The sequence below is a fragment of the Mixophyes fleayi genome, chromosome 1, assembly GCF_038048845.1.
Source record: "Mixophyes fleayi isolate aMixFle1 chromosome 1, aMixFle1.hap1, whole genome shotgun sequence".
In the NCBI taxonomy this organism is placed as follows: Eukaryota; Metazoa; Chordata; class Amphibia; order Anura; family Limnodynastidae; genus Mixophyes; species Mixophyes fleayi.
In genome coordinates this window covers 394,772,431-394,789,105 of record NC_134402.1, presented here as the reverse complement: position 1 = coordinate 394,789,105, position 16,675 = coordinate 394,772,431, and the positions used below count along the sequence as shown (strand labels likewise).

Sequence of the window (16,675 nt, the reverse complement as noted above, 5' to 3'; positions counted from 1 at the left end):
AAATAGGCTGGACAGGTAGTCCATGGGAGAAGGAGATATGTGATTTAGCATAACTTTTCTATATGGGGGGACCTGCTTCTTCCATCCTCTAGCGATAAGAATTTTAGCTGCGTTACTAGTGAGATGTGAGCCTGTCCCCATGTTTAGTGAGTGAGGTAAATGGCTTGTTTAACTGGGGATTTTGTGGGCTTTTGTGATTTTTAAGCTAATTTTAGATCATCTTCTTTAATGGCGCAACTAAGATATATGCGCTCTCTGCTTGGCTAAGTTGGGGCATATTACAGAAATCTAGGAAACGCTGAATTACTGTGCAAGGGGTGTGTCTGTTATTAGAATTATTGTGGCTATTATAAATTGATTTTTAATATTCCATGAAAGCTCTGTTTATTGCATCCTGGTTATAAATTAGTGACCTTATTTTTTTTTTATCTCTAAAGCTGCAATTGTTTGTAAAACTCTTTTCACCTAAATTTTGTTGGCTAAAAGAATATTCGATTTATTGCCTTTCTAATCACATTTTTGTTTAAGCCACATTAATTTCTGTTTGCGTTTGCTCATTCAATAGGGTGTGTGGTTCACATCTGAGTTTAGTCGTTTGTCTGTAAATTTTGATTGATCGAGGATGTTTATGGGTAGTTTACAGATTTAGAATATCTATTGATCTAAGGAGGCTATATTTCTAGTTTTTCTTTTGGGATGCAAAGTTTATAATGGTCCTCTTAATTATGGCCTTATGGACTTCCCAGATTGTAGGCAACTGGATTTCCTCAGATTATTATCAAAATATTCTTGTAGGTGTCTTAATGGTTTCTTGACATTGAGGTAGCTTTTTTAGAGTATTGTTTCATCTGCATGTTAGTATCTCTTGGGGTGAGCCTGTGAGGTAGACTGAGGCAGCTACTATAGAGTGTCTGGATAATTTGGCTACAATCTAAAATCAGGTTGATCCCAAAATAAGATTGATGTGGGTGGGAGAGAAAGGTGTAATCTCTTGTAGACAGATATTTACATCTCCGAATGTTGAAGAGACCGGCATTAGCCATGTTTTAAGCCAAATGCCTTTGTGCCTGGAGAGTTATTTTCAGTTGAATCTTCATTTTCAGATGAAGATCTGTCTAGTTTTTGCGAGATAACAACATTGTTTAAATCTTCATCCAGTAAGATCCATCTTTTACGTAAAGTACAGAAGCCAGAAAAAAAGTGATGGAAGAAGCAGACCTGTCCCATGTAAGGGACGTAAATGTTTGTAATGATAGTGTCTTTGTGTTCTACTTTGCCAGTTAAGATAATGTATCTGCCCTCCAAGTCAACGTTGGAATCTGTAGGGACAAAAGGTACTGTGTCACAGATCAGAACAGCCACACTGTTGCGTTTCCGCTGAAGGGAGGCGTAGAATGTCTTGAAGAACCTTGTAGAAGCGAGGGAAGGGTGATTTGCGTTCTTAAAATTTAGTTTCCTGCAAAATAATTATTTCACCATGTAATTTATGAATTATAGATAATAGTAATGATCATTTGTAAGGGAAATGTAACCCTTTAGTGTTAGAGAGAATGTTAAAATGCATCATTGCCTATAAATGAGTTTTTAAATAGTGTATTCAGCGAATGTACCTTCAAATGGATAATATGGGTGTTCAATTTCTCTATGCCAAAAAAGGGAAATAGGATGGGGGGTGGGGGTTAGTGAGTAGTTAGGGTATAGCAGTGAGAGAGATCCCTTGCAGTGAGGTGGTGGGACACTGAAATTAGAGGCCAAGGAACTGGTATAGCCAATAAAGTGTAAATGATTAAATAGTAGAGTGTGGGCTTAGGTCTGGGAGTAAATTCAGTCACGTAAATTACTTGACCAGGTGATCAGTTGTTCCACCTGAAACTAAGTAAAGAGTCCCAATGATCCAGAAGGAGGAGTCAAGCTAAATACGTGACTCAAAAACTGCAGTGAAAGAAGATATAGAGAACTGGATGAACCAGGCAGATCCAAAACAGCTACGATTGGTTGAGTTCGAAAGAGTTCTCATAGCGAAGACAGTCCTCCATCTGGACTTGGCCGAAGATTTAGTGTGCGGAAGGAGTCTTTACCTTCTCTAGGGTCTCGAATTACGTGCGGTTTGTTACTCACAGGTACAATATTTACTTAAAGCAGAAGCCCTGTTTATACTTATAGTCTTGTAGCATTCGGTAGGTGTCATGTCTCTCAGATCACATTGTTTCGCAATAATTGTCCGGGATAGATCCTGGTATATCTGAAATTTCTCTCCTTCGAATAGTATATGGGGTTGGTTCCTGCATGCTGGTGTAATGTTGTATTTCACCTTGCAAAAGAGCAGTTTGATGATAATGTCCCTTGGAGGTTCTTGATCTTTCGGTTTAGGTCGGAGGGCTCTATGAGCTCTTTCGATCTGTATTTACAGGCCATTTTGGTCCCAAAATAAAGTAGAGAAGAGGCACATTAGATATGGTTCCAAACAGATTCACGTGATTCAGTGGAATCCACTGATTTTTCAGATATATATATTGTTCTATTTTTCCTGGTTCTCAAGGTACTCCTCTTTTTCTAGAAGAAGTTCTATTTCCCTGTGAAGAAAATCCATATCTATAACGGTCTCTGTTTGGAATTGCAGTGAGGACTCTGTTGTTTAGTTCTGTTGTGCATTTAGTGATAGTGGTAAGGTCAGTTCTAAGATCACACATCGAGTTCTGGAGATCTGAAGCAAATTAACCCAACCAGTCCATTAGGAGTTCCTGAAGAGCAAGGATGTCGACATTTGTAGCTGGAGTTCCCTCTTAGTTGTCTGTTTGGTCTAGATGCAGTAAAGGCAAGGGAGGGTGAATTAGGCAGATTGAGCTGGAGGCAGCATTGTCCCGAATTTCCGACCACTCCTCATCGTACTAAACAATATTTAGAAGCCATTGGTCTCTGATCTTGGAAACCGACAAGATCCAAGTGTTTCTAGATGAGTAGTGGGTTTTCCACACTCCTTTTTATTTTGAGCCTTGAGCTGTGAGGATTATTGCACACTGGGGCTACATTATTTGCAAGATAATATATTTCAACTTTGATACAAGGAACCCCTTAGAATAATTACCAGAGTTTGTGCTCTGTAGAGGATTTTGTTGGCAAATAGCTGCAAGCTGAGGTGTAGTGAAGTGGAGCATACTTAGACAAAACCCAATAGATATTACCAGGGCAGAGTTTTATGATGTTGTTTATAAAATAGACATGCCGACACAAGAGGATCCACTGCCCAAACCCGTACCGTCCCCGCGGGACCTGCATTTTGGTATCCCCTTAACTGGTCTTATGTTTTTGTATATATTTTTGAGACTGCAGTCTTCCTCCCTGCCATTATCCTGTTACGCTTTCTTTTATTCCCTGTTTCTAAACTACATATGTATTGATTTTTTAGGACATTTATTCTCACTTTCGTACATGATGTAAACTGGTGCTATTTATGTGTTTTTTACAGTTTGCGGGAGGTTTGTTTGTTTTTTTTTGTGTTTTTTTTAAAACTTTTGCTTCCTGTCTATGTTTCTATTTGCATATATTGCACTCAATTGCTCCCAGTGTTTGTAAACCTTGCCCACTCTCATGCTTGATATTTGGCTTAGTGCTCTGTTATTTGCTTATTATGTATGTTTTTACACACAAGAAAAAATTATAGGCAGGCGGGCCCAGTATATCATCATTATCATCAACATTTTTTTATATAGTGCCAGCAAGTTCTGTAGTGCTTTACAATTGGGGACAAAGATTAATAAAACAATACTGGGTAATACATACAGAAAGAGAGGTAAGAGAGCCCAGCTCGCAAGCTTACAATCTATGGGACAACGGGAGTTTGATACACAAGTGCACATGCTACATTATATTGCACATTAGTCCACCTAGAATGCAAAGGTAAAAAGTATTTAGTGGGCTTTGTAATCAGTCACACAGCAATGTTGGTCAGAGGGTTGTTTTCTTGTGTTAGCTGTGTAGAGGGTGATAATAGAGTAACCTAGGGAGAGTAATATTATAATTTTGTCTGAAGAGGTGGGTTTTCAGAGAACGCTTGAAGTTTTTAGGACTAGAGGAAATTCCACAAAGTTTGTGCAGCCCGGAAAAAGTCCTGTAATCGGGAATGGGAGGATATGATGAGAGGGAAAGAGAGACGCAGATCTTGTGCAGAATGGAGGTGTTAAGTTGGGAAATATTTTGAGACAAGAGAGCAGATGTATGTTGGTGCAATTTTGTTGATGGCCTTGTATGTTAGTGGAAGAATTTTTATATTTGATTTGTTGAAAAATAGGCAACCAATGTAGAGACTAAAAGAGTGGCTCAGCAGAGGAAAATCAATCTAGCCACTGCGTGCAAAATAGATTGTAGGGATTCGAGTCTGATTTTGGAAAGACCGGTAAGGAGGAAATTGCATTAGAATCGATGCGGGAGATGAAAGCATGAATTAAGGTTTTTGCAGTGTCTTGTGTGAGATATGTGTGTATTCTGGAATCTATGTGGGGAACAAAGTATAGTTGTGAATCAAAGATTACACCTAGGCGGCGAACTTGCGGGATGGGATTTATGGTCATGTCAACAAAAGTCAAAATGTCAGGCAGGAAGCTTCTGCTTTTGGGTGGAAATATTATTAATTCTATGTTTGAAAGATTGAGTTTGAGTTGGCAAGAAGATATCCAAGATGAAATGGCAGAGAGACGGTCAGTAACGTGAGACAACACAGATGGTGAAAGATCAGAAGAGGATAGATTTGTGTATCATCCGCATAGAGATGATACTGAAATCCAAAGGAGCTTATTAGTTTTCCAAGAGAAGTGGTGTAGATAGAGAATAGCAGAGGACTCAGGACTGAGCCTTGTGGTAGTCCAACTGATAAAGGAAGTGGAGCAGAGGTAGATCCAGAGAAATTAACACTGAAAGAGCGATTAGATAGGTAGGATGAGAACCAGGATAGGACAGTGCCTTCAAGACCTAGGGACTGTAGCATTTGTATGAGGAGAGAGTGGTCAACAGTGTCAAATGCAGCAGAGAGATCCAGGAGAATTAGAAGAGAGTAATGGCTTTCAGTTTTTCCTGTGATCAAATCATTGACAACCTTGGTCAGCGCAGTCTCTGTGGAGTGTTGAGAACGAAAGCCTGACTGAAGAGAATCTAGAAGGTTGTTTGCGGAAATGAAGGTGAGTGTAGGCAATTCTCTCGAGAAGCTTGGAGGGGCGTGGGAGCTGAGTGATGGGGTGGTAATTTGAGACAGTTAGGGTCAGATTTTTGTTTTTTCAGAATAGGAGTAGAATAGCGTACAATCCCTTAGATTGTACGCTCCTTCGAGCAGGGCCTCCCCTCCTCCTGTTCTCCACCACCTTAACTCTGCTCTCCAGCTCCTTGTCTCTTCCGTGAGGCCCTTCTACCCCTCTCTCTACCCCCGGGGGCTCTCACCTTTCATCTAGCTGTACTTTGAGCTTCCGAGTTACTGTGCTTTTTGTTAACTGTTGCGTGCTGTCTCACCCTGTACCGTGTTTCTGTCTGTCCCTGTACGGCGCTACGGATACCTAGTGGCGCCCTATAAATTAAATATTAATAGTAATAATAATATTAATAGGAGTAATCACTGCATGCTTGGATAGTGATGGAAAGATACCAGTAGAGAGAGCGATTACAAATTTTAGTTAGTGGTGGAATGAGCACAGGAGACAGGGACGTACCAATTTGTGAGGGTATTGGGTCAAGAGGAGGTAGAGTAGGAAGATGAGAAGAGAGTAGAAACTTCCTCTTCATTTGTGGGATCAAATGAAGAGAGAGAGTGTCAGAGGGTGCTACAATGGAATTGACCTGATTGCTTGTCGAAGGAGATGATACCATTTCAAGTTTGATCTTATCACTTTTGTCCTTGAAATAGGTAACAAGATCCTGAGCACTAATGGTGGTTGAAGGGTTTGTGGTGGGAGGGTTTAGAAGAGATTTAAATGTGTTATAAAGGCGTTTGTGGTTAGATGTCTGAGCATAGATGAGAGATTTGAAGTATGTTTGTTTTGCAGTATCAGAGCATTTCGATAGGAGTTGTAGATAGCAGTATATGTGATGAAATCATTAGAAGTACAAGATTTGCGCCAGTGATGTTCTGCTTTACAAAAGAGTTTTTGTAGATTTCGTGTTACATTAGAGTCCCACAGGTGACAACGAAGTCTACACGGAGTATGAAGAGTCACTGGAGCCACTTGATAAAGAGCAGTTGCTAGAGTTTGGTGAAAATTAGTTACTGCCATATCAGGGGAGGAGAATGTAGAAATTGGGGAGCAAAGGTGTTGAAGAGAGGTGGAAAACTGTTGAAAATCAATAGAGTTAATATTCCTTCAGGTATAAGTTATAGATATGGATTCTTTGGATAACAGATAAAATCTCAAGGGTGCCCTGTATATTGATGGTTTCTCACTGCCTATCTCAAGATGACGGTCCTCCACGGGGCATATCTGCATATCATGTTGGTTGTCTGCAGACGTCTCCCTGAGCTAGAGTTGGGGAGAAGACAGTCTTCTAAAGTAGATTATCCTGGCTTCTTGGATGGGCATAATTAGATGAAGTCAGCCGCTGCGTATTGCACCAGAAGCCACGCTACCACGGCGAGAGTCACACTCCTCCTTTTCAGATCCGGGCCTTGAGGCACAGCGTTACCGGCTCCCTGAGGACACCACCAGATGAGAGATCAACCCCAGATGTTTTAATGGTGTTGGGGGGTCAGGGGAGTCACTGTCCATAATGCCAGAGGCGGGTATTCGCTTTTTTTCCCCACCCACAGATGGTCCAATTCTTTAGCAAAATGGCACCCTAGGTATAAAGGAGGTCCAGTACTAGCCTGAAGGGTCTGGTGGACCAGGACAGCCCACCATATATAAGCAAATTGTGCTTTCGATCTTGGGTCATAAATGGGTGATGTCTGAACACTATGATTTCCAAGCCATGCCACCTTTTTGAAGTAATATTTTTTTATAATGTTTTATGTAACTTTGATAACAGCTTTCTGGAAATTGGGAACAAATTAATTTGATTTCTAATCTTATGGAAAATAATTTTTTATATTTGTGTTTAGCACTCAAGTTTTCAAGAATGTATCAACAGCGATAAGCGGGCATTGCTGTATAAGAATGGATGAAGACTTCTGTGTATCAAATATACTCCAGTTGCAATCCTTGATAAAATAAAAAACATTTTTTAACTAGTTTCAGGTGTATTATTTAGAATGTTTACATAGTTTGGAGCACCTGAAGTAAGCTAAATTACACTTTGTAATGAGCCATGTCTTCCTCCACATTATCACTGGCTTTATTTTCCTCAAATTGTTTAGCAGTGTTGTTCTCAGTGACTGGAGAAGGATCTATGCTGTGTGCATGACATTATTACTGAGCTGAGGTGATTATTTATTGTTCCATTCTTGTTGTCAGACTCTCAGGATAAAGGAACCCATAACTATATTTCCACAATAAGTGATTATTATAAATTATAATCCTTCTTTGTTACGCTTGCTTCTCATAAATAATGAGTTCATATCAATATTATTGTTTTCCCCTAAGGATTAGAGAAATGTAAGTGTTGTACTTATTTTTTAATTCATTTTCCAATGATGTTTGTGGAATGCCCCATAATTATGCTTCAATGGCTAAACCTGGAGCGGATTCCCAAGGTTTGACTGGCGCTTGTAAAGCTCAAAGTCTGCTCCCAATCTTCCAGTTAGGTCAACTGCAAAAATTAAGATATGATTGAGAGCTGGAGGTAGAGACTTGTATCAAAACACCTCCTCACCATGTCATTATGACAACTGGCTGTAACAAATAGGTTTGTGATTTAACTTATGACAATTAATTTCTGAAAAGTAATGTAATCTGACAGTGAAAAGATGTTGAAAGACTTGTGAAGATGTCATAAGTGTGACCTTTCTGCCCAAGTGTATTCAAAAGCCATTTTTAACAAGGGACCTCAGAAAAGAGTGGAACTCCTTTTGTACTTTTGTTAATTAGTTATTGATTTGAAACAATGCACTACGAAATATTGTCAGATTAGCTAGACGCCAGCAAGGTCACAGTGTGACAGTCTGGTCTTGATAATCTTTATACTACACAAGAATTCACTCTCACTAAACCTATTGTTCTGTGATATGTTCCTTTGTCTTGGTTTGCTTTGAAATGTCTTAGAGATTGGGATGTGTTTCTAGGTAGTGTTTCTAAACATGATGTCTTATAAACCCAATGAATATGAAATTGACATTAAAAAATTGTATTTCTTTCGTTTTACCGGAAATTAAAATCTTACATTTTTGATACAGAAATGAAGGTAGATCTGACACAGGTGAGTTAAATATAGAGTGCAGGGGTTACTGAAGCTCTGTAAAGTCCAAGTCTGCGAGGGTATAGTTGTAGGAGGGGGGATTGTTCATGTATAGATTTAAATATGCACATTATTATCCTTATTTTTGATGTTCATTTGGCACCACAGTGTTTCGATATAGGTCTTGGTTCTCAACACGGTTAGCTAGGACCTATATAAAATTACTAGTAGCTATAGAGAGCATTGGGTTGCTCTAATCCCTGAGCTGCGCACAGTTATTAGTAAGTAAGTTAGTGCGCTTTTACCTTTTACCCATACTTGCCAACTCTCCCGGAATGTCCGGGAGACTCCCGCATTTCACGTGAGTCTCACGGACTCACGAGAGAGTGTGGCAATGACCCGCATCTGCCCACTTGGGCAGAATTGGGTCCAAAACGCCGCGATTCACTGGGAATCGCGGTGATTAGCCACGCCCCCTGCTGTAAAATGACGTGTTTGCATCATTACATCACGGGGGCGGGTCCAAAATGACGCAAATTTTTGGAACCCCGCCCCCATCACACCCACCTCCCCCAGCAGGCTCCCGGAAGTCAACTTCAGATAGTTGGTATGTATGCTTTTACGACAGTGTTTCACAGGAACGGACAGGAGAAAGAAGGTATACGTAAAATACAAGGTATGCATTATAAATGCAGACATGAAAATAAAGGGTAGGGAGGGCCTGCTGAGTGAAGAACTTAGTGCAGAAGGGCAAAGCTGAGACGAGCTTAGCAAGAGTGGAGATTGGGACAATTGTAGCTATGTTGGGAGTAGGTTTAGTTCTAATAGAGATGGGTTTTTATTGAGCGCTTAAAGTATTGAAGGCTGTGCTGGAGTCTGATTGGCTGTGGTAGGGAATTCCGTAAGTGGGTAGCGGTGAGAGGTAGTTATCAAAGATATTTGCAAGGTGCAAGTCAAAGGAAAAATTAAGATGGTGTAAGGATGAGATGTATGAAGAGGTAGTGTTGCTGAGTGTTTTATAGGTGAGAGCGAGTCATTTTAATTGGATTGTGGAGCAATCAGCCTGAAACAGCCTTGTTTTTGGTGTGATGATGTGATCCTCAGCGCTACCTTGTCATTTACCTCTGGAATCCACAATTTTTAGATGCTTTATGTTTGTGAGAATAAGATAATGTGGTAGGTGTGAGCTGAACTAATCTGCAGCTATCTCTAAGTGCTGTCCACATGCATCTAATGCAAAATATTGAAAGTAAACCAATCGTCAAAGGTACATATTTTTATTATTTTTTTACATTGAAATATAGGCTGCTAGAAACACAAGACTCTCCCCCACAGTTCACCATATAGAGGTACGAGTAATTTGCATACTCTCTATACCAGTACCTTGGGTCGCTCCTCCTTTCCTCCGTATCTGAACTTCCAGTGCTCTGGCATAGTGAGGATCATTGCTTACAGAAGGGGAGCTGAAGACGCACAACATTGGGCAGCATGATTTCTGTATGCTAATTGCTTGTGAGTCATTATTGGGTCTTTTCGTTTAAAAGTCTGATTTGCATTATACTGACCAGTAATGACAAAATGGTAGCGACTCCTTACAGTGATGTCTTTTGGAAAGTTGTTGAAATGTGTGACAGGGTTCTCCTAAAGATAAACATATTAAAACAACGTAAGTATGTGCCTTGCTGCCACCAGATGGCACCAGAATTAATAATCGGTAGTAGTATTATAAATTGGGTAACAATTTTTATTTTTATTTTCAATTTAAGAGTTTAATACTGTTAAGTTAATAGTTGTGGATGTCCTCTTACTAATCCAGTGGATCACTTCTGCATTGCAATAAAAGTCAATAACCTCACTTAGTAAAATTTAATCTCAGAGTTTTAGAAAATTACATCATTTTGCATCAAACTGCTCCAAGAAGGGTTTTTTGGAAGAATTTTGCTACACCCCTATGACTGGGCCTTAAACCACTGAAGCAGTTTCTAAGAACCCTGAGGAGTAGGGTGGGTTTTACTATGCCCCACACTGAATCCGGTTGGCTGGGTAGGTCCCCAGTGGTGTGGTAAGAGGGAGGAGGGTAGTTAGGGCCTTATTTTTATTTTTTATTTTATACCATACTGGCTTCAGCAAAACAGTTTCCTGTGAGTTGGCAACATTCATTGCTGAACACTGTGGAACTCAAACCCACCACTGATTGCTTGGACTTCACTGTTTGGTAAACTTAAGTCGAGTGTGCACATATTTTGCAGTACTAGTTATTACTGCTCCTTAGTAAGAGGATAGCATAGTTGGTACCTGGGGCCAAATTGTAGGATAGATACGTTTAGACTGCAGTTATTGGTAACACAATTTTGAATGGCAGCAGATAAATAACAACTAGCACCCACATGAAGGTGTTCATTTTCCAATTATTGTGTGAATGGTAAAGCTAGATTAGTGCCAAGTGATTGTATTATGTACAGTCATGGCCAAAAGTTTTGAGAGTTACACAAATGTTATTTTTCACTAAGTCTGCTGCCTCAGTTTTTATGATGGCAATTTGCATATACTCAAGAATGTCATGAAGAGTGATCAGCTGAATTGCAATTAATTTCAAAATCCCTCTTTGCCATGACAATTAACTTTATACCAAAAGCAAAACTTCCACTGCATTTCAGCCCTTCCACAAAAGGACCAGCTGACATCAGGTCAGTGATTCTCTCGTTAACACAGGTGAGAATGTTGACAAGGACAATGCTAGAGATGACTCTGTCATACTGATTGAGTTAAAATAACAAACAAAACATAATGGGAAGTTGCTCAATCGACTTATAGGCCAACAGCAGGTGCTTGAAGGACTGGGGTTATCCTGAAAGGAGCAAATACAGAGAAGAATCCCCCAGCACATTGCTGTTAGCCAGTAACAAAGCTGCTAATTCTACTTGTACATAAAATTGCTGGGTTCTTAGTTACACACATATGCAAATACAGGCTAAGCCACCTGCCACGTCATGGCGCTTCTGCTAATAGGGTAGTTCTAACTCTAAACAATGAAATTCCTTATTTTTGGAGCATACATATGTGTTTTTAAATTGAGAGCTAACTTACCAAGAGGTACCCCAAGAGCCTCCAAATAGCAGATGCGGAGTGCTGGTGCTATACTGCTCTTTGGAGGCTCTTGGGGTACCTCTTGGTAAGTTAGCTCTCAATTGATAAAGACATTTGTGAGGTCTTTATCAAGACCTGCCTTGATAAAGACCTTTTTGAGGTTGAAACATGTCGGTCATCAGATCTCCATCCTGTGATTGACCACCTGGACCTTGAGAGTTCTCATCACAGCACGTGGGCACTCTGTGTAAAAGAACCATATTACAAGCCTATACCATCGGCCATATCTGCACCCTCTAGATGGAGGCTACACAGACACTATGAAGAAAGGACTGTTACCCTTTTTGAACTGAATGACAAGGACTATTTTGGATATACGTATCATATATATATATATAATTTGTATTTTCCACTTGCTACATATGCTTTGCCTTTTATGGTAGCGCCGAGAGATGTTTATTCTTTTTTCGTTACTTATGAAATGCTTGTAATTTTACTTCAGTATACCATAGCAGCATCTGACAAAAAGGTCTAAAAACACTGAGGCAGCAAACTTTTGGCCATGACTGTATGTTCCTTCATCAATTGGTTATTGTCTGTTAATACCTTACATTTGAAACTCCTGAAATAAGTTTTCATTCCCTCTTGCCTCATTATACCACATGTAAACATTAGAAGTGACTTTTTTTTAATAAATGCAAAGTATCTATTATCTAAAGTATATAAAAAGCATTGTGTTATTTTTCCTATGGTAGGTAGAAATTTGTGTCATTGATTCTGTTGCCTATCCCATTTAGCTGTTGCTAACTTCAGTACATTTCAATGGTTTAGTTTTTGTTGCTGAACTACATGAAATTAAGTGTTAAATTTCGTGGAACAAATGATTGTATGGAATGTTCTGTTATACACACAGAAAATAATCTGTTTGACTGTATATTTGTCTCCCACCTATGCAAACCATCTTAAAGTGCCCTGCTGTCTTTGTTGTTCTCTATTCAGCTCGCATGATTGTGTATACCTGGTAATAGCTTTGTCGCAGGACTCGGGAAAGATTTTCACAGGTCATGAGGGTAGAGTGAGATGGGGCGATTGTTCATATGCTTCACATGAATGCTGTATTTAATACGCCACAGAGCTACATGTTTTTTTTTTATCTACATGGTTATTTTTATTATTATCTATTAGTATTTCTGAGATGATGAATTGAACACAGTTTTTTTGATGAACTGAATAATGTCCTTTTCTTATTAATATAATATAAAAAAAAGTGTCATGAATGGGTAATTAAACATAATGACAAGAAGTTCGATCCCAGCTAATGTTCTATAGTATAACGCAATCGTTAGGTTATCCACATTGATCTTGAAACTATGCCTATTGTATTGATATAATTACATGAGTGTAAAAGCAGACAACGAGAAGTGGAAGATGCAGCACTTCTGTATACTATTAAGTGCCTGACAACAGACTTGTGTAGATACAGTACTCCATTCTTGGAAACATTTCACCGAATGTATGCCCACTTGTCTCTCTGGTAAGGGAGATTGCTCATCCTCTGAGTTGTCAATCTCTAGCTGGACCACTTCTAAAGGAAAATGGATTTATACATAGATGACCAAATTAAAAGGCTAAAAATCGAATTTATATATCGGATATGAGAATTCAAACGTACCGTCTGGATCAATATTCCTATCTTCTAAATTCTTGTCTTTGAACTCATTCAGTCTTCCACTCTTGACAACCATTAAAACCTTGTTGATCTTGGCGAGTTGGAGGGTACCTTCTGGGAGGCGGTAACACCCTAATGTCACACCCAAGGAATCTGCCAATTGGAAACAAGACACAGGGCTGTAGATTCTTTATTTCATCACTTTGTGAAGAACATGGTGAAGGATTATTCCTCTGACTATATCACGTTCCACCACTGCTCGGTAGTCGGATTGCCTGTGCTCTTTGCACCACTTAACTTGCAAAAGATGCATTGCCAGGTGTGATGATTGTTCTAAGTGCTCCTTAACTGATGAGCCACGCCTATGTTGAAGCCATTGCTTTCAAAATGCTTGCTGTATTTTGTTTAACCAGGTTTTTCCATTTCTTATCCACTACCCAGTGCTGAACTCAAAATGATGTCTAATTAATGTCATTATACTGAATGCTACATATTCCTGGCTTAACTTCTGGTGCTTGAAATGAGAAATCATCTATTGAAAACACTGAAACACACTCTTGCTACCATATGACAAATAAGTTGTGAATAACTGATATATTCCTTTGCAACATATGAGACCATGAAAACAATCAGTGTAGTCCATAGTTTGTTGCCATGGTTACAGATGTTCTGTTTTACTGCTTCTTGAAATTTATTTGGTCCTACTCTGCATGCTCAATAATTTATAATTTACCGATATTTGGGGATTTATTTATTTATATACATAAAGAAATCTCAATCTATTGTAAGTATCCATGAGAAGGGACATCTCTGTCATTTGTTCAGTTTCCTATTATTTTGCATCTGTATGATGGCCAAGATGCATTAACTGTGTGCTTCACAGTGATGAAAACATCAGATTAGTATTTACAAGTGCAGTAAGGCTGCTCTGCTCCTTTTGAAATACGGATATAAATAAAATTTGACATTATCATCTGCTTATTTAGATACTGGGAGCCATCTGCAGACCAATCACTACATTATGACCTCTCCATTCTTTCCCGCTGCGTAGCTTTTCACTTCTAAAAGACAATTCTTCTGGTTATCCATTCTGAAAGTTTCCTGCGTCCGGTCTGCACAAGAGAATCTGTCACATTTGGCAACAGTACAGGAAGTATGTGAACCTGTCACGGCAAGCAGTCTCAAAGGGCAAACTGCTTTGCAGCAGCTAATTAACCTTAGGAAATAATTACACAAATATGCAAATGTTGTTTAGATAATTCCATGTGTTATCAGCGCAGGTAGTCCATCATAAATGCAGACCTTGGAGTGCCTAGATGTTAGAATCTGCACCGGTTGATAAGGCTTTGTCTTTTGCATTACTTTAACTTGGTATTTAACAATTAATGAGTGTAATATTACGTTAGTAAATTCAAATGGTTGTCCTTTAGAGGCAGCAGAACGTTACAATATATTCTCACTGCTAATCTATGTACAGTAATTTCAAAAATATAATAACTTCTTGCATTCTTTACAGCCTCTAAAGAAAAAACTAAACAATAAGAAATATTGTACATTGTATTTAATAATGCCATTTTTCTAGTGTGAAATTTTATTTGGCATGTATATTTCTATTTAATTTAAATTATTAAATTTAAACATAAACCCATTTTATTCTGTTTTCATAAAAGACAAAATAATCTCGATGATGATGTGATGTTTTTTTTAAACCGTTATTGCTCAAGATATTGTTGTAATTTATTCTCTTACCATTTGTCTAGTAATGAGTACTTCTAATAAATACATACATTTCAGCAACTATTAAAATGGAAAAAGTACCATGGCTTCTACAAAAGTCAATTAGCCAACTTAACTTTGTCTGTGTCTCATCATACTATGGGACAGATTCAATTAAGCCCGAGGTCCCATTAGAGCCCTGCGTGATGTGCTCTTGCATGTATTCCCGGGCATTGCGGTACATAAAGCATTGCTTATTTTTGCACCACGTATGGGACACAGTTAATTACACGTGAGGTCCCATTAAAGCATCGCGTGATGTGCTCCATGAGGTGCAAGCACAAATAAGCAATGTTTTAGTACCCTAACATCCTGCATGGTCCCTTGGGAACCTCATACTTAATGGAATCTGCCACATGTGTTTTCCCTTGACCTACAACTACAGACCAGTGGTAGTCAATATAGCGAAGAAGTGATTACCGACAACAATTACACCGACATGTTAATCGCAAGTGCTCAAACCCCGACATACAGGAAATAGACTTGTTCAAAATCTGACAACTAACCCAGCAAGGGGTGAGCATCCCGGCAGAGAGATGTATGTCACTTTCAAGGACGACAGTTACATTTGTGCTGTTAAGGGGGCAATGCAAGGTCCCGCCGGCTGTAGAATGTTTCTTTAGGAAGGGTTGTACATTTTACAGCTGGCGGGTCCTTGCATTGCCCCCTTAACAGCACAAATGTAACTGTCGTCCTTTAAAAGTGACATACATGTCTCTGCCGGTATGTTCACCCCTTGCTGGGTTAGTTGTCAGATTTTGAACAAGTCTGTATTTCCTGTATGTCGGGAATTTGAGCACTTGCGATTAACATGTCGGTGTAATTGTTGTCGGTAATCACTGGGTGAGACCATGGGCAGAGATGATGAGATGAGGTTGGAGGTAGAATTATCTTTGTGTTTGTCATCAGTGATGTCCAATCTTTTGAAATCACTTGTGTGTCATATAATGTTTGTGTTAAGAGCTCACTCCAACCGTAATACCATTATAATGAGCAATATTACGTAGCTCTTTACTACTTGTGATTAGTTCTCTTATGATGATCACATATAGGTACTGACTAATAGTACAATGTCCTTGTCATTACTGTACTAAGTCATTACAGTGTTTGTATGTACAGGTTGGTTGTCATGAACTCTCACATGCATACTGTAGATCCTTCTAAAGACTATTATGTTGAAGAGAAATAAAATGTACAAAGTAGCTAAAAGTGTGGCATCTTTGGGTTTACTGTTGTATTTATTTGTTTGCAGGATAATAGCAGTCCTGAAGAACACGCTTTATATGTTTGGGACAACTTCATTTCCAAAGCGGCTGCAGAGAATGTGTTTTTTGTTGCACACAGCTATGGGGGACTTGCCTTTGTGGAACTGGTAAGACATTTCTTCGAAGCTTTTACAAATCTGGTTTTTAGTGCACTGAAGTTTTTGGCTTTACTACAAATGTATGATATATTAATCATCACCGATAAGACTAGTACCATCTAGACATGAGAGGAGCTGATAGTGTTATCATGGAGCAGGGCTGTCTATTGCAACTCAAACTAAATCAAATCAATACTGTTTTCAGTTTTATTGGATTGGAACCTTATGTATTTACATCACCAAATACAGTTTTAATTCCAAAATAATGCAAGAAAAGGTTAAATAGAGGTGTTTGTTTGTCGGGGAGAAATTGGTGATATTTTTATTACAGTTCCACTTGTGATTAGAGGCATTGGTGTTCGGCATTGCGGTGACATTTTATTGGCATTCTCCAACAGTGTGTGGAGGATGCTGAGGTAGAGAGAAGTAAAAATGTACATTTTAAATTGAAGCAAACAATGCGTGTTTTATAT

General features: G+C 39.0%; 1 protein-coding gene across 1 annotated transcript in view; it reads left to right on the top strand.

The window, feature by feature from the left end:
* Positions 1 to 16,675, top strand: part of ARB2A (ARB2 cotranscriptional regulator A) — a 342,205-nt gene that overhangs the window by 158,677 nt on the left and 166,853 nt on the right. The window contains exon 8 of the mRNA XM_075180973.1: positions 16,092 to 16,211. Within this exon, the coding sequence (XP_075037074.1) occupies positions 16,092 to 16,211 (120 nt within the window). The remainder of the gene's footprint in view (positions 1 to 16,091; positions 16,212 to 16,675) is intronic.